At 37.0% G+C, this 18,802-nt stretch overlaps 2 protein-coding genes across 5 annotated transcripts in view; one reads left to right on the forward strand and one right to left on the reverse strand.

Annotated features, from left to right (window-relative positions):
- The first annotated feature begins 213 nt into the window (after positions 1-213).
- On the forward strand, positions 214-7,302 carry trim69 (tripartite motif containing 69). 2 transcript variants are annotated; one of them, XM_084105050.1, is made up of 6 exons: positions 214-1,352; positions 1,441-1,536; positions 3,014-3,247; positions 4,207-4,229; positions 4,334-4,449; positions 6,478-7,302. In XM_084105050.1, exons 1-6 carry the CDS (start codon positions 831-833, stop codon positions 7,020-7,022), a joined length of 1,536 nt encoding a protein of 511 aa, XP_083961176.1. In that variant the 5' UTR covers positions 214-830; the 3' UTR covers positions 7,023-7,302. The 2 variants fall into 2 exon arrangements, with proteins under 2 accessions (XP_083961176.1, XP_083961175.1); XM_084105049.1 differs by having other exon boundaries at positions 4,331-4,449; positions 6,478-7,164.
- A 2,581-nt stretch (positions 7,303-9,883) lies between these two features.
- Positions 9,884-18,802, reverse strand: part of bmp1b (bone morphogenetic protein 1b) — a 29,010-nt gene continuing 20,091 nt past the window's right edge. The window contains exons 12-20 of one of the 3 annotated variants that reach the window (XM_084105352.1): positions 18,081-18,276; positions 17,877-18,002; positions 14,597-14,757; positions 12,219-12,399; positions 11,760-11,885; positions 10,898-11,025; positions 10,567-10,780; positions 10,238-10,488; positions 9,884-10,161 (exon numbers count right to left, since the gene is read on the reverse strand). In XM_084105352.1, coding sequence (XP_083961478.1) covers positions 10,027-10,161; positions 10,238-10,488; positions 10,567-10,780; positions 10,898-11,025; positions 11,760-11,885; positions 12,219-12,399; positions 14,597-14,757; positions 17,877-18,002; positions 18,081-18,276 — 1,518 coding nt within the window. In that variant the 3' untranslated portion in view covers positions 9,884-10,026. Of the gene's footprint in view, positions 10,162-10,237; positions 10,489-10,566; positions 11,026-11,759; positions 11,886-12,218; positions 12,400-14,596; positions 14,761-17,876; positions 18,003-18,080; positions 18,277-18,802 lie in introns of those variants that run through there. The other 2 variants (XM_084105351.1, XM_084105353.1) reach the window with 2 other exon arrangements.

The raw sequence follows: 18,802 nt of genomic DNA on the forward strand, positions 1-18,802 counted from the left end.
GTGTGATGCAGGAAAACACAACAGCACTTACAAAGCACAGAGAATGTAGTTATTCAGGTGGAAATAATACATAAAATAATATAAAAAAAAAAAAAAGTAATTGGGTGGAAGTTGTGAGACAAATGTTTGATAAATATAATTATGTATGAATCCGAAAATTAGCTTTTCTATTTAGAAATAAAATAAATGATTAAAAAGTCATTGGATGGAAATTGTGCGACAAAACTTTAATAAGTATAATGATGCATCATAAAATTAGCTTTTCTATTTAAAAATAAAATAAAGTAATAAAATAATGCAAAACTAATTTGATGAAAGTTGTGAGAAAACGGATAAATATGATGCATCTGAAAATGCATTGTTAAATATGCTTATATCCTTTATGCAAGTTTTGAAAAGAAAGAGTGGGAAAAAAGTAGGCCACATCTGGTTTTACTCACAAAGCTTTTTGTGCTGACATATGCACAGTCACATGGATGGGATTAAAAAGTTTTGGATAAATACCAGGTTACTGTATGTGTGCAATAAAGTTTCTTATACAAGATTTCATAGGACCAATCTAGAAGGGGCTTTCTCCAAAAATAAACAGTCCTTGGGCTCTAGGCTCTTGGTTTCCTGGCTGTAGGTCTGACGTCATGTTGAAGGAAAACAGAGGGGACGTGCAACTCCAGCCAACTTTCGGCAGGATCAAGCCTGAGACAAGAGCCACCCCCTCAGCTCCCCCTATCCTGTCTCACAGTCAACAGGAAAGACAGGGCCAGAGCTCGGAGAGAGCAGGCAGGGAAGAGACAAGAGAAGAACAGCACTGAAGATCCCAGAGAACAGACTAGATGTCCAACAATCTTCCCACACAGGACAAAATGGACAAGCAAAAGCTGAGGGCTGAGCTCAGTCCTCGGGTGTCCAAGAGCTCTGCGCAGCGCCTGAGCAGGGACCTCACCTGCTCCATCTGCCTGGACCTGTTCAAGCACCCGGTTTCATTGCCCTGCGACCACACTTTCTGCGAGGCCTGTATTTCCAGTTACTGGAGCGGCCCTCGCGGCAAAGGCCAATGCGGGTCTGGTTCCTGTCCTCAATGCCGGAAAGTCTTCCCTGGCCAGAGCTACCGACCCAACCGCATTGTAGCCAACATCGTGGAGAGCTACTGCCAGGGGATCGAGGAAAGTGGGGGTCGGCTGACTGGGATGTCGGCCGACGCAGTTCCTAAAACCCCAGTTTGCAGCCGACACAGAGAAGAGCTGAAACTCTATTGTGAGGAAGACCAGGAGCTGGTGTGTCTGGTGTGCGGGATCTCTCAGGACCACCGGGCTCATACGCTGGTGTGCGTGCAAGATGCGCAGAAGAGATATCGGGTAAGGATCAAAGACAATTTGTCTCTTATTTTGTAACCTCTTCAGCCAGCTCAGCAGAAAATAAGTCATTGTTTTTTGTGTTGAATAGACTTCTCTAACCACTTCTGCAACTGCCCTTCAAAAAGAGCTCAACACTGCTCTAGAGTGTGAGAAAGAGACTGAAGAGGAGGTGAAGAAACTGAAGGTAAGAATCACACAATCTCATGCACACTCTTCAATATTCTCTGGAAACCAATGATTCCTAAACCTAACCTGATCGATATCATTGAGATACTGGTACAGTTTCTATTAATATATATATATATATATATATATATATTCCATTTTCCTTGTAATGTTGTCATTTTGTTTTCTGTTTTTACAGTTCTAATTCATTTTTATTTCAGTTTTTTTTTTTGTATATTACGTTTGAAGAAAAGTAGAATTTCTGAAATTTTGTATTTTTTAGTTAACATTAATTTAATTTCAAGTAACACATTTTTTTTTTTCTAATTAATATGATCTTAGTTTTAGTTGACCACGTAATCCTGCACCTGATCTAAATTCCAGTTAATAAATAGTAAATTTAAATAAACATGAATTCAAAGTTACTTTCTTAAAAGGATAGTTCACACAAAATGACAAGTCTGCCATCCTTTACTCAACTTCACATCATTCCAAAAGAAGACAAAAGAAGATATTTTGAAGATACAGTATTTCATCAATTTTTGTCCATATTTGCCATCAAAACAACATTGACTTTCATTGTATAGACCAAAAATGTGATATTTTTATTAAAAAATATCTTTTTTTGTTTTCTGCAGAAGCAAGACATGCACACGGTTAAAAATAAACGTTCTTTATTGACATTGATGGTTGCATGAAGAACCTTTAATATCCATGGAACCTTTCCATTGCAAAAAAAGGTTCTTCTTTATAGTGGAAAAGAGTTCTTCAGATAGGCTACAATGTTCTTCACACACATTTATTTTCATTAAAAACTCTTCTAATAAAGTTTTTTTGAGGAACCAAAAATGTTTTTTCAATGGCATCATTGCAAAAACCTCCTTTTGGAACTTTTATTTTAAAGAGCGCAGTCTGGGAACAAGGGTGAACCAAATAGTTGAAGGTAAATGACTTCCATGGTACTTTATGTGGTCAACAACTGTTTTGTTATCGACATTCTTCAAAATATCTTTATCTAGATCACAGTAGATCTGAAACAACTTGATGGTGAGAAAATGATGACAGAATTGTCAGTTTTGCTAGGTCTAAAATTTCACCGACAAATGAAAATTCTGTCATTATTTACTCACCATTAAGTTGTTCCAAACCTGTATGAGTTTCTTTCTTCTGCTGAACTATGGAAGTCAATGGGGTCCATCAACTGTCTGGTTATCAACATTCTTCAAAATATCTTCTTTTGTGTTCAGCAGAAGAAAGAAATTGAAGACAAAATGATGACAGAATTTTTTTGTGAACTATTCCTTTAAGGGGAAAATGGAAGAAAACCATTCTGGCTGCACTAGGTAGCCTACTATACAATGCCCACTTTTCATGATCCAGTCAATTTCAAAACGTTCGATACCATTTCACGCAAGCGTGAGTTGCAAATGCCAAATACTGTTGACTTCCACTCTGAGGGAAAACATTACCTCAAATGTGACTGCTTTCGAACGCAGGAGCACACTGCAGATCTGAAGCAGAGAATCGAGGCACAGTTCAGCGAGCTCCACCAGTTCCTGTACCAGGAAGAGAAACTCCTGCAGGTGAAGCTGAAGACGGAGGAGCGTCGGGAGCTGATAAGGCTGGACGAGCACAAGGCCCTGCTCAGTGTGGAGATATCCCGTCTGCGCAGAGCTATGAATGATATCGAGGACAAACTCAGCGAACAGGATCCTTACACGCTACTCAGGGTGAGTGACTGCACGGTCAGCCACACGTTCACACTCACAGATATTTGCAGCACCAACTCTTACAATTGATTATTGATAATTATCGTACATCTGGCAACACTGAGTGGAGTAGAATTCCCTGTTGTCAGTGATTTGCTGTGTAAACGACCCTTTAAAGATAGGCAATTTTAATTGCATAATACAAAATAAATTGATTGAGATCCATTTTTTAATAGTTTTATATATTTATTACATATTTATATACAGTATTATATAGTTTAATTATAGTATTATAATTATATTTAATAATTACATATAATAATAATAAATTCAAATATTAAATAAGTATTTAATTATATTTATATTATAATTATTATTATTATATATTTTTTCATTATTATTTTACATAAAAATAGATATTATTAATCATTTTAATTTTTTTCTTTTCTGTATATATATATTTATTATATATATATAGACACACACACATTATGTTTCGTCACATTATACACCGCCGTCGGTGTATGAATGAGTGAATGAATGAGTGGATGTGAGGCAATATGTAAAGCGCTTTGGTGGCCATGGGTCTACTAAATGAGTAAACAATTTAAAAAATATTAAACACACACACACACACACACATACATACATACATACATACATACATACATACATATATATATAATTATTATTATTATTATTATTATTATTATTTTTATCTTATCCTACATTATCATTTCAATAGTTAACTGTTACAAAAAGCTTGTGGGACATCACTTGGGTTGGGTCAACACAGGAAACAATCTAATGATCTCACCCTTGCAATAGGAAGATAATGCCATTAGTGCTGCACAAGGGGATTTTCCAGAGTCGCAGATGAAGCTTAAGTTTCAAACACTGATCTCATGTGGAAAACTTCTGCCCCTGCCTCTTGAACTGAGCCAATTTCATCAATCTCCCTTTTCCTGTCTTTTTTGCAGAGTATAAAGGGCCTGCTTCAAAGGTGAGCGACCTCTATGGATCTGTTACATTTAATGTGTTCACTAATATTTTCATGAGGAAGTGCTTGAATTGTTTTTGCGTCTGGGCTTTTGTTGTTTCAAGCAGGCAGCCACCGAAGTTCGAGAGGCAGGCACTGACACCACCCAGCCTGTGTGAGGGCCGCTTCGCCGGGCCCCTGCAGTACAGAGTGTGGAAGTCACTGAAGGGAAGCATCTATCCAGGTTTGGGAATGATCCTAAATAAATAAAAAAAAATAAAAAAAAGCATTTTCACATAGTATTATTATTATACATTTTATTTATAGACGCCTTAGATGACACTAAAGACACCTTAGAAACAATAAAACTATCAACATTAAACAACAAATAATCATTATTACAGCCTGGTTAGAACTGGATACAAGCATAAAAGCAATCACATAAAAGTCACAAGAGTGAGTGCAGAAGATGATCTTAAAGCTGCAGTCCGTAGCTTTTTTGGGTTAAAAATTATCCAAAATAATTTGAGCAAGTACACAACCAGCCAGTGTTCAAAACTATCTGCTTGCCGTAGCTCGATTCAAAATGGTAAGCTTGTAATAATGTTTTTAATTCCAGTGGTACTGGTGGATTTCCGCGGGAAATTCGAGCATGTCTTTGCATCATTACGTCACATCTGTACACATAAAGAAGGAGTCTTGGCTAGTAGGCTATATTGCGTGTGAGGATGTTGGTGGTGGAGATTTATAGTCTTTTCTCGCAGCACTTGATATAATTAAACTTATCAATTTGATGGCGGATCCAGAAAGGTTCAAACGACCATTACCAGTGACAACTGGAGATTCACCTGTTGTAAAACACGAGTTCGGAGACTTCGGAGAAAAAAAGAGACTGCAACCGGGCCCATGCGAAAACAAGGACAAATATCGGAAGGGCATTAAATGTAGTCATGCAATGCTGATGTTGTTAACATTAACAATTTGAGAACAAAGTATAATTTGCATGGTTTGATGTGATATGATAAGCGATCATTAGATTTAATCAGCACTGCGATTTACTGCAATGTTTTTTTCCCCTTAGTTGGTCAGAACTAAAGTGGATGTTATTTAGGCTACTTATTCAGACGACATTTTCCGGTGAAAATTCTTATGTTGGTCATACTTCCAAAAAGTAGAATCTGTGATAGCAAATGACAGTATCCAGTATCTGACAGTATCTGACAGCCGCACATTCTCCACAAAACATTGGATTCATCCACGCTGTGCCATGCCGAGGCACAACCCATGTAAAGTTAATAATTCCGCGAATAACTGCAATTGCAGATTTCGAACAGAGATTGCGACAAAGAGGAAAAACTGCGGACTGCAGCTTTAAAGTACGAGTAGTTGTGTAGATATGAGGAAGGTCAGATAAGTATGATGAGGCAAGATTATTGAGTGCCTTGTAAATAAGAAGGAAGATTTTTAAAATCAATATGATATTTAACAGGGAGCCAATGCAAGTGTAATGGGAGTAATGTGTTCAGTTTGAGGAGTTCTGCAAATAATTCTAGCAGCTGTATTCTGTAGCTGGAGTTTGTAGAAAAGCTTTGAAGGCAGGCCAAAAAAAATAAAGCGTTATAGTAATCAATACAGGAAGTGACTAAAGCATGAATAAGAATTGCAGTGCTCTTTACTGAGAGAACTGGACGAGGTCGATTAATTTTTACGTATGTGGAAATATGCTGAGTGAATGACACTGACAATGACATATGTGCTTCGAATGATAAAGTACTGTCAAAGATGACACCCAAATTTTGAACCTGATTAGAAACAGACACCAGAAATCATATTATCAATATTCACAGAGGAACATTTAGATTTGGTCAGATTGATTTTTGAACCAACAAGAAGAATTCAATTTTTACTTCTAAGTTTAAGAAAATTTGTAAACCAGGTAGGTAAAGTTGGGTGTCATCGGCATAGCAGTGGAATTTAATACCAAATTTCCTAAAAATATTACCAAGGGGTAAAAGATCAATAATAAATAAAAAAGGACCCAAAACTGAGCCCTGCGGAACACCAATATTGATGTACTAAGGCTTTGATCTAAACTGCTTAAACTTTACAAATCGAGTATGACCTGTAACATAAGATCGAAATCAAGTCAAGGGGGCACCAATGATTCCAATAGACTACAATCTATAATCAGTAAATGCAGTTAAGACTTATTTGATTAAATTTAACCGATTACTATATCATGAACTAACAATTCTCTATTACATTGTTCTAGTTCCCTCAGCCATCACATTTAACTCCAAAACAGCCAACCCCTGGCTCAGTCTTACATCTTCGCTTACCTGTGTGCGCTACCAGACCTTCAACATCACGGTGCAGGACAACCCACAGCGCTTCAATGCCGCCCTGTCTCTTATGGGCAGTCAAGGGTTCACTAAAGGCCGCCACTACTGGGAGGTCGAGGTGTACAGCAGCACCGTGTGGACCGTAGGAGTCGCTCGCGAATCCGTCACGAGAAAAGGCGTCATCAATACCATGCCGGCCAACGGCTTCTGGACGCTCTCACTGTCGTATGGAGTTCAGTACATGGCTGGGACGTCTCCACCAACATTACTGGCCTTGGAAGAGCCACTGGCGAGAATCGGCGTGTATCTGGACTATAAAAGAGGGCTGGTGTCCTTCTACAATGCTGAGAACATGACACACCTCTACACCTTCAAGGACACCTTCACTGAGACCCTCTACCCTTATTTTAACCTGGGGTTCCTGGATAAAGTGCATGAAAATGAACCTCTTAAGGTGTTCCTACCTAAAATCTGAATTTTAGGTTTTAATATTCATATTTTACATGCTTTATTATTTTATATTTCATAATATTAATATTTCTTTTCTATATATAAACACTAGGCTGGACCTGGATATTTTAAGTTTTTTAAAATAAGAGAATATTGTTTAAAGGGAAGCGAATTACAATATATATATATATATATTTTTTTTTTTTTTAAATGACACCATATTTTGCAAAAGCATTTATGTCAGCATCACAGTGGGTTAGTTGAGGCACATGTAAAATTAAACCAAATCTTTAGAAAATGGTTATAAACCATGGCTCATGACCCTTTCTCAGTTTAATGCTGCAGTAAGCTATTTTATTTTGGACTACCACGCATAAGATACCCTGACAGATATCACTGCCTTTGTATATACACATGTTCATGTACTCTAGATTTTATAAACAAAGGGGTGAGTGAAGATTTGGCTGGTCAGGATGGTCCAGTCATCCCCTGCTGGTAGATGCAGTAACTACACCCATCCGAGAACAAAAAGCATTTTTCTCCATCGACATTATCTGTACTACTATTTTGACTAAAAACTGTTTTTTGCAAGCAACATATCATCAAAATGATTTGAGTATATTACAGTATATATTTAACCAGTGACAGATTCTTTTCTGAAGGACATTAAAAGCATGAAAATGGACTATTAAGCTATTTCCCCTATCTGCAGCCTTTAATGTAACAGCTCAATGCTGTAAACAGCAAATCAGTCAGTACAGGTTAGTGTAGCCAGTGCGAATACCACTTATATCAGCTTAAAACTAGGCTTCTATGCATAAAGAAACATGGTCCTACATATCCTGCTGAGAAAAAGAGACTATACAGATGTGAAAAATGTGCACTCTAGTTACAGTCTAAAATCTACAAGCCTAATGATTTTATCTTTTTTATATATATATATACAAACATGTACAATCTCTGGAAGAAATTCATTAAAAACCAACAACAAAGTGCGTTGCTTCATTTTTACTGACTGGTAAACCTAACAAATTATTTCCTACCTCGTTACTTTATACGATCAATGCAGTTACCTTTACTAACCACAAGGAGGTGCAATTGTACTCGTTACGTTAAGCCAGGGGTGTCCAAACTTTATCTGTCCTGCAGAGTTTAGTTCTTGACCTGCCTTTAAGTTTCTAGTATGCCTATTAAGACCTTGATTAGCTGGTTTTGTTGTGTTTTTTGCAGGACAATGGCCCTCCAGGAGCAGGATTGGACACCCCAGTGTCAAGCTGACACAGAAAGGGAAAGGCGTAGTATCGACACTGACTCTGTCTAGTTTCCTGGGAGCAGCAATTTAACATAATTAGGACTACGCTAAAGTTCTTGATTTCCACCTATACAGTTATTAGTCACAATGACTTAAACAACAATTGGCATGAGTCATGAAGTCCTTTAAACTTACAATGAAAATTGATTTGGCTTTATTTTGCCCTGTGGGGTCCTACTTGGACAACTCAAGAATTAGCTAGGCTATATTAAAGGTTATAAATCTGGTAATAAAAAAACCCCTATAATTACAGGGTGAAAAACGTGTGGCATACAGTGTTAAATAATCAGCCTATACGCGTCAGTTTGAAAAGAATGAGAAGAAATTTCTAAAACTAGACTTGTATTGTTTTTAAGGTAGTTCCGGATCTGAATGATGAAATAATCATAGCATTCCAGCTGTGCTAAAATGTATGATATAAGGTTAGCCTAGTTTTATAAGTATCACTGCCTAGCCCACATAGAAAAACAGAAATTGTTGTTGTGCAAGTCGCCACTACAAGGGACTATCTTCCAGCGGAAGCAAAGCATTTAATGATGTTTACTGAAAATAAAAAAAATAAAAAATTATTCACAATTCAAAATTGTCATTAATATTTTTATGATGTATTAAATGTCTCATAAATGCACTTGAGGCCATGCTATATTGAGCATGAAATGGCCTTTTTCTAGTCTTTTTTTCCCTTTGCAGTCTATGGGCCTGACCAGCTGAAAAGTGTCCAGTCTGACAACTACGTTGTTGTTTTTTTAGTCAAGTTGGCTCACTGCAGACAGGCTATAATAGTTAAAAACTTACCTAGTAGCCTAGTTTCAAAAGGTCATGATTCCTGGTAAAGGTTGTTAACTCATATACTACTCACTTGATGATCCTAGCTCATTTTATACACAAAGGCAAAAGAGCAATAAGAACCTTTAGTCATCTCAAATTGTTTATTAGTCATATTAACATTGTCTTACAGTTCATTGCATCAGATGGACAATATCAAATGCCAAACAATTTAAGTCTAAGGGAAGGCTCTCAAGCCGAAACGTGTTGGTATTCTTTGAGACACAAGTGTTGCTGAATTATCTGGATCCTTCTTCATTGTTGCTTTACTTTATTCCTTGCAACTTGTGAGTGGGTAAAGTTGCACTAGATCTATTTCTACTAATATAATTTAAGTTTAGAAGTCTAAATAATCATGTACAAGGAATAGTGCTAGAATTGTTTTGTTTTTTGTGTTTTTTTTTACAAAAAATATAATCCTTGTAAGTATGATTGAATGATATTTTATACATTTCCAAACTCAATTACCCAGATGTGTGGCAATAAAAAAAAATGTAAATTTTTTTTATAATAAAAGAAACATCTAAAAGTCTTTAAGATGCTAGCCTTCGAGGAATGGAAGAGATCTCTGGGAGGCTAAAATGCATCAGGGACATTTTGAATCCAATTTATCCTTCCTCCTGGACTTGCAGTCAACAAAGCTCTTCATACTAATAATATCTGCCAGTCTGATGTTCCATTTCCAATAGATTTTTCAATGGATCCTTTGAAGTGCGACAAATTTTTTGCCCTTTCCCTACATCAGGCTTGTTATCTCTGCTTTTTATAGCTGAAAGGCTACATATGAGGTTGCCATTAGGACTTCCTCTTTGCAGTCTGGAGGGGAGGGAGCAATAGGCCTCGGGTGGCTTCAATAATACAGGTGCACAGGAGCTCTTCTGTCATGAAGAACTCACTTACTAGAGTGCAGGGTGTCCTGGAACTTGGTGCTTCTGTAGCGAACATGGAAACCTTTCTTGTTGATGGTGTCGTCCGAGTGAAATTTGATGACAATGGCATCACCAGCTGAATAGATCTCCTCTGGTGGCTATAAAGAATCAAATTGAGACATAAATGTATAGATGTGTGTGCTTATGCTGGCTTAACAAAAATCTCAAGCTTACCCCAGACCCACAGTAGCGTCCCAGCCTGGGCACTTTGACATCAGCGCCATCAAACAGCTCCATGTAATCATAGCCACAGTCAGCTTCCTCCTCAATCTCAAAGGTGTGGAAGATGAGCTCCACCCCATAGCCCTTCTCTGCTGAGATCACCCACTGGCAGTCTGAAGCTCCGGGATAGTTGTTGTCACCAAACTGAGCGTGGGAATACAGATCCTTGGTCTTTATCTCCGCCTTCAGACTACCACCACACTCTGAGAACAAGGACGATTATCGGTAGCCAAAATCAAACGTTCATGGAGAACCTCAGGACCATTCAGAGAAAGAAATACCTGCTGAATGAGAGACCTTAAAACCCCTTTTCTGTACCGAGTTATCCGAGGAGAACCGCAGGAACATGGTGTTACCACTGGAAATGACTGGCGATGGCTTTTTGCTCCCACAAAAGCGTCCAAAACTGGTCGCTCTGCCATTTTGGCCGTCATATATCTCCAAGTGGTCGTATGTACACTCCTGATGAGCCTCCATGTCAATCTCTTCAAAAGCCTATGGGACAGAATACAATTCAGATTAATCGCCACACAAACAGAGCTGGTGAAATGGTTTACTAGTGTATACTGTATCTTTAACCACTCATTTTGTCAGGCCGAATGATGCAAGTACAAGTTTAATGCGGTGGCCTGGGGTGGTGGATAGGGTCCATGTGCAGGCCTTCTTGCTGGGGTATTTATCAGGCCAATTTGGACTTGTGATGATACCGGACACACTGGTAATGGCTTGATCACAGCCCACTAAAAACACAAAACCAGGACATAGATGATTGTTGTGAATCCTCAACTAAGGAAAGGATGCATAGAAAATATTTTCTGTAAGCTTAATAAAAATATATCTTGTTTGAATAGTTAGTAACGTAATCTGTTACATTACACATTTTTGGTAATATAATCAAACTACTCTTTGATTACTTTTAAATTGCTTTTGACATTTGTTTATCAGATTATGTCTCTTTGTATTGTTATATCACTTTAGTACAAGATTATCCATTTTAAATTTTAAGATTATCCATTTAAAAAAAAAAATTTGTTGAAAATTTGACAACAACAAAATTAATTGCATTACACATTACATAATGACAGGGTTTCCCAAACATACATAAGCATTAGGCTGTTTTAGAAAGGACAAGTTAAAAGACAGAAAATAAGAATTAGTGAGAATCAATAAATTATGAATAATTTACTGCCATTTTGTGAATATTAAGTAATAATGTAATCAATAATCTACGTACAGGTATAATTTTTTGGGGAATCTGATTACGTAACCTGAATATATATATACTGTATATATATATATATATATATATATTTTTTTTTTGTGTACTCAGGGCAGCCTTGGAGCCTGTATGAGTTCAAAAAGAATACAGAGCTTTGAAGTGCTTAATTTTGTCCAGTTTATGTCAAATCAATGCCTCCAGCCAAATGAATGCCCCTAATACAAGAATGATTGGTAACGTGATGTAAAAACGAACCTTCTTTGCAGTCATGTTTATTGGTGTGCAACACAAAGCCACTGCGACACTGACAGCTGTAGCTCCCAAACGTGTTAACACACTCGTGCTGGCAACCTCCATTCTCCCTAGAACACTCATCCATGTCTGCCAGAGAAAAAGAGGAACTGTAGTTTATTCTGTAGTTTGTTGATTGACACAATACACCCAATTATAAATATCAGTGAAAGACGAGTCTACAACATTCATGAAGGCTATTAAAGGAAACTTGACAGTTCCGTATTTCATCACAGACATCCATTATAAGTACATTACTGTAAATGTATGCATTTACAAACTGAAGGACAGCTTGACATAAATGATGGGTTCAGTACAAAAGAAGAGTTAAGAGTCAGAAAAGAAAGTCAAGACTGTCTGAAACTCATTTATATTGTTCGTTAGCTGACAAGACAAACGCAAATCATCAATTCTCATGCTCACCAGAAAAGAACTGAGCTTTGAAGCCTCTCTTGGACACAGTGTTGTCTGATTTGAACTCAACACGCATACTGTTGAGCTGGGACGTGATCGCCTCTGGTTTCTCTGTGCCACAGAACTTCCCATGAAGCTTGGCGTCAGTGGACAAACCACTGTGTACCTCAACATAATCATATTTACAAATCTGTAAACAGAAAGACAACCAATGAATATATTTCACCTTTTTTTAATAACTTTTTTTGTGCTTGCTCAAAATGAACAACATTTAAATAAACAAATAGTTAATAGATAATCAATCCTTCTTCCAAAACGTCTTTTTGTGCGTCATGGTAAACCTATTACATGTGTTTATATTTTAGACCTGTCAGGATGGTTTTCGCTGGAAATTACGTACATGCGTCAACAGCGGAAACAACTTAAAATACTCATACAGATAAGAGTAATGCATCGAAAGAGTAATTTTATTTGTGAAAACGCACAAGAACAACAAAAAGTTGTGCTTTTGTAAACAAACAGGATGCACTTCTTGCCATCTTGGTCTTTGTGAGCTGGAGCGCGTCACAAAAATTAACCGAAACTCAGCGGATAGGCTACTTGCTAACTCGCACAAATGTAAAATAACGTGATCAAACATTTAACAACATGTAAATCAAAACTGCTTAATATTACCAAATAAAATGTTGAACCCATGAGGAGAAAACGACTGTGAAGCACTGGATCTACTCCATCTGTGTTTTGATCATCGTTCTGAATCTGATCAAGGCGTAGTCTTTGACAAAAATTTGATTTTCTCAACTTTTTTGTTTCAAATGTTGCCTTTCTTTATGAAACTTACCGACATTCAAGTGTTGATAAAAAAGGATGCATGAAGCTAATAAAATGCTTATAAAATTAAAGTACAGTTAAATGTATTTTTCAAGTATAAAAAATAATTATCTACATCTGAACATAGTAGTATACTGCAAGTGCAAAAATAATATATCAATAGTAAACTAAGTATAATATTATGTTCACTTAAAGAAAACTTACAAGTATACTTGCAGTATAAACTGCTAAACCAGTAGTTTACTGAGAGTACACTTCAGTGTGTACTTTCATAAACTAAAAACTGTACTACTTGTATTAAAATAGTAAATTACTAGTATACTTATAAGTTCACTTGTAGTACAGCTGCATTACAAATGAGAAACCTAGTTGTGTACTTAAAGTTTACTACTGTTACACTTATAGTACACTTAAAAGTATACTTTTATATACTAAAAGTGGGCCAATTTAGTCCCAAGCCGTATTGAAATAGTACACTTACAAGTTTACAACAAGTACACATTGATATTAGTATACTTACTACATAAAGTATACTTAAAAATATACTTGAACATTACTTAAGTATACTTCATATAATGAACTTGAAGTATACTTCTTTTTCATAAGGGTTTACTGAAGAGATGGCGAGCATCCACAACTTTGCAGCCGACACTGCCTCACTGCCTCTTTCCCCGCCATTGATGGAAATTTACGGCAATCCGTGTTTTTACTGTTATATGGTAAGGGCGCTATTACACATCTTCTGAAACAGTACTGAATCTCCTGATCTCTCTGAATCCCATATGAAACAAGCAATATCATATGTAATCATATGCATATGTAAAATAACGCAATCATCAACATTAAACAGCAGATAAATCAAAACTGCCTAATGTTACTGAATGAAATGTCGACCCAGGACGAGCTATAGGACTGTGCAAGCATTAGGGGTGTTGATGGACTCGATCTACTTCATCTGAGTTTTGATCATCGTTCTGAATCCCATCTGGACAAAGTCTTTGACAAAAACGTGATTTTCTCAGCTTTTTGCTCAAAATGTTGCTTTTTTTTAATGAAACTTACCGACATTCAAGTGTTGATAAAAAAAAGAATGCAGGAAGCTAGGATAAAACAGGTTTTATATCTTTTGATAAATTGCATGTACAGATATTCAAACAATAAAATATTCTGGAGGCCATGAAACTTTTGTAAAAATGACCAAAAACGCTGGCGGTGGCTGGCAACTTAAAAAAAAAAAACCCCGCTGGCAGGGAAAGAGTTGATAAATAATTAAAACGTCTCCTTGATATTTTTTCTGACACATCCATAATCAATACTTTTGCTGGTGCTTCGTGGCAAACTTTATGCATCCGCTTGAGCGCAGAATAGACTATATATTCGGCCCTAGTATATATTTATTTATATTTAAATTAATATAAACGTGCAATTAGTTGACTAATGGCTTTAATGAACGACTACTAGTCAACTAGAAACATCTTTAGTCGTGGGTAGCCCTATTGTCTTGTCATATGCGTAAATAGAGAAAAGTTGCTCCGGCTCCTTTGAAGTCAACTTACATCATTCCCCTCAGTCTCAAAAGTGTCAAAAAGCAGCGTGATGCGGTACTGCACAGGTGCAATGAGCTGCCACACGCAGTTCTTGTTGGGCGGGTATTCCTGCGGCCATCCTGGACTAGTGAAGGAGCCGTTGAGTTTGGAGATAAATCCTCCACAGGCTGCTGCTGGGATCAGATAGAGGAGACATTATTATGTTGGCTTGATTGACTGCAAAGAGATACACATGACCCAGAATGTTAAACACAAATGTTCTGACTAGCCAAACAAGCATGCCTTTGAAGGCTTTCAGAAGTAATTTTCCTGCTTTCAACAACTCAATTATTAATCTTTTCCATTACCATTAACATCAAAGCTGGTCAAAGATCTAAAGCAACCTGAATGCAAGCATCAATAAACAAATTGTATGAATACACATTATGGATTTTAGATGCAAATAGTCCATGTAAACCAAAATTTCGGACAAGAATTTCGCACGTTAAAAAATAAATATGACCTCACGGTTGTGTCAATCACGTTTACACACTTCCTCCAAATCTTTTGTCCGTCATAATAAAAAAAAATTATAGCAAGCATTTTGAGAGGTGTTTTGACAATTCAGAGCCACCGAATGAGGAATCTGAAAAAGTCTGATCACTTGGAAAAGTAACAGCACATCTCAAGCCCCATGATTTCTCCTATTCATGCCTCAGGTCACCCCACTTCAGTTAGACATGTTCTAATTTTCCAGTACAATGACTGCAGTTAAAATCAGACAAAATGATATAATGAAAAGTAGGTTCCCACTCTGGGTAAAACCCTCAAAGCCTGATTGGAGAGCAGTGAATGAAATGGTCCCTTTTTACCGGATATATAATTACCACACTGGTTTTCCTGATCAGTTATGGCTATTTGTTGAAAGGGAACCACTTCAGGCCTGATTTCACAGTCTGTTTAGTTTACAAAGGCCTGAGAATAGCAGGTAGAACCAGCACATTCTCACTCTCAACTTACTTTTTAGACATTTTTGAGCACGTAACCCAACCCCCTACCCAAAACCCAACCGTTTGTATATTATATAATATAAAACACAGGATATAACAGGCAGATACATCTACATCACAATTTATTCAAACAGTACAATTATTCCAAGTGTAACAAGGACAAACGATTTATTTGTGTGAGGAACAGACCCAAAAGCGTTCTTAAGCATCTTCATCCATAAAGCTCCGATCCGTCCTGAACACGTTCTAAAATTTCTGCCAGCTGAAGCATTACATCAGCTTTGATTCTGAAATGGCATTGGCTCTCATGGGTCTCGTGACTAATTGCATCATGCTAAAGTTTGAGTGTAACTTTTCTAAATGGGATATGACTATGTGTGCGTTCACGGAGTGGGATCATTTTCAGCGATTAAGACCTTGGGCCCTATTTTAACGATCTAAATTTCTGAGCCGATACCAATAGCCGATTATTCAGAATGATATTGCCCGATGCTGATGCCGATATATTCGCCCTCAAATGAGCACAGATGCAGCCAAGCTTTATATGCATGCGATGATATTTTCACATTTTACATACTGCATCACAAATTGGTCTCTTTCAACGAACTCTGCGTTACAGCCGCTTCATAGCTTGTACAAACAGGCCCTTAAAATTTTTGATAAAAAAACCTGTTTCATACCACTACTGTAACATTGTGAAGAAATATAAATTATTAACGTTTGAAAATTTCGTTTTGTTTTCGAATGTTAGTTTAGTATATAAAATTCTTCATGATTTGGCCCCACAGCCCCTGAGAATGTTTGTGAAATCTTGTGAAGAGGCAGGATTTAGAACGCCTCCTCCAGAGGAGATTGTTATGTCAACTTTAGGTCCTCTACCTTTGGACAGAATTGCTTCTCTGTGAAAGCTGCAGGGATGTGGAACTTGTTGCCATTTACTGTTCGAGAGAGTAGTACCTTGCAACAGTTTAAATTTAATCTGAAGAAGTGGTTGAAAGACGGTCAGATTTGCGATCTTGTTAAAAATGTAAGAAGGTAATATTCTTATTCTTATTTTATATATAAAAAAAAAACTGTGATATTGTAAATACTGTACATATTGTAATTGCATGTTAGTTGAGGTGATCCTTTTGTAGGTGCTGTATCTGTATTTTATATTGTGAATGAACTCATCAGTAAGAATGCTCATTGTCCACTGTATAAACCTGCTGTCACTTTGCCTCTGCCCAGGGACTACAGATGAAAATTAGCTTGCAGCTATCTCTGTTCTGTGCAACACATTTGTTGTGCAATGTCCCTGTCAAATAAATAAATAAATAAAGATACCGATAGTTTGTTTTTTCTTATGGATAAAAAAATCTCTCCCAAATAATGCTGCAAACAGAGAACCCTCTCATTTGGTACACTATAATATTAGAGGTTAAAATTAACAACAGAGCTATTATATTCAACTGCTATTTATTTCCAGATATAATATTTACACTCAAATGAAAGCTGAAATGTTTGTATGCAACTCAGTTACACATATAAGGTAGTTTTCATAAGCACTTCTCTTCATGGCAAATTTATTCAAGGAAAATTTATTCAAACATACATAAGTTTTAAAATAAAGTTAAAAAATAGTTGTTGTTTTTTAAAGCTAACTAACAAACGGATGACTTTTCTGAGGTAAATGCAACATTAAGTGATATTGTTCGCAAGCTTCACAAGCAAGTTTTATTGACATCTTTCCACGGTTGAAACACTGATTGAGTGATTACATGAGACATGATACGGATTTCGGTAAGTTTAACTTGTAACTTTCAACTTACCTTCTGATATTCATGCATGTTTTTCTAGATATAATTTGTATTAAAGTGGAAGAATAGACTTGCACTCCGCGCTGCTGCTTGAACTGAGGCGCTACAGTGATCTGTCACGTCACATTTAAGAGTGTCAAAACGTCATTTATTGTTTGAATTTCGTGATAAAATTAACTAACTCAACACGAGAGATTTTCTTCACACACAGTCTCAGTCACACACTGCATTAGGTCAGGTTTTACCGCGCCCTTTTGATTGACAGGATATAATCAGCACTGATCATCGGCTGTTTTTAAACAACCGATGGCCGATAGTGAAAATAATTGTTTTTAATCGGCCGATACCGGTTGTTGGCCGATACATCGGTGCATCTCTAAATGTAACTTCTGTTGACTAAGACTTCTGCTTAAATGTGAGGTTAGTAGATATAACTAGGGTATTCTGCGTGGTTTTCAGCACATTGCTGTGCGTTTTTCATGAGCAGGAAATTGGTATCACCTGCGCAGCTTCGGCGGTCCGGGGCGAGCTCATAACCAGGGTCGCAGGCGCAGTGGTAGCTGCCCAGGGTGTTGACACAGCGCTGCTCACAGTGACCTTTATCAGGCCTGGAGCATTCGTCAATCTCTGCATTACAAGCAAAGTTCAAGGTCAGAAGGTCACAAAAGTAGGTAAAGAGGTCAATATGCAATTTAGGAGTGTCACCTTTAAAGAAATTAGCTGCAAACCCAGCTTTGTTCACAGAACCATCAGATACAAACTTCATCCACAGCTGGTTAGAGCTGCTTTTGACATCATCTGGCTTTTCGTAGCCGCAGAAACGGCCCAGTAGAGGACAGCTCTCTGAATCACCGTCTCGCACTTCCAGGTAGTCATAAGCACAGTTGTCATGTTTCTCAATCTGAGTGTGAAAGAGCAGCTCATGAGGAAAGGATCGTAATAGAAATGTTACCCATGACATCTCTCTGTCAGAAAAGTCAATGAGGAACAACACAAGAATGCTTCAGACTGTCATACTGCTAATAAGCACTTGTGATGCCATGACAACAAACTCAAGCCGCAGTAAATCACAGACATTTCATGGATTCATGTTGTATTTTCTACTCATCAATGACTTTAACATTTTATGACATTTCCCAGTCTAGTTCTCTCTGTACTTTCCTCCATAACACTTGTGAAAAAGTGTGCTTAATTGTACTGAATGTGCTTGTATAGTGTACTTCAAACCTTAAAATATATAAAGTATATTTTTTTATAAAACTGAAGGCTACTTGCAAATATAATAATGAAAAAAGTACATTTATATATATTTATATATACTATATTTCATAACACTCTTAAGTGCACTTTTAAAACAATGCACTTTGTGAAAATGTCAAATTAAAAGTACATAAAGTACATTTTGAATCATTTTAATGTGTCGACTA

This window comes from Abramis brama, assembly GCF_963993115.1.
Source record: "Abramis brama genome assembly, chromosome: 25".
NCBI classification, from domain to species: Eukaryota; Metazoa; Chordata; class Actinopteri; order Cypriniformes; family Leuciscidae; genus Abramis; species Abramis brama.

What these genes read in the sequence shown, in the direction of transcription:
- trim69 (XM_084105049.1), top strand. Translation starts at nt 831, where the DNA reads ATGTCCAACAATCTTCCCACACAGGACAAAATGGACAAGCAAAAGCTG. An exon ending in ATCCTTACACGCTACTCAGG is followed by an intron (nt 3,248 to 4,206) that starts GTGAGTGACTGC and finishes TCTTTTTTGCAG; the next exon opens with AGTATAAAGGGCCTGCTTCA. An exon ending in ATAAAGGGCCTGCTTCAAAG is followed by an intron (nt 4,230 to 4,330) that starts GTGAGCGACCTC and finishes TGTTGTTTCAAG; the next exon opens with CAGGCAGCCACCGAAGTTCG.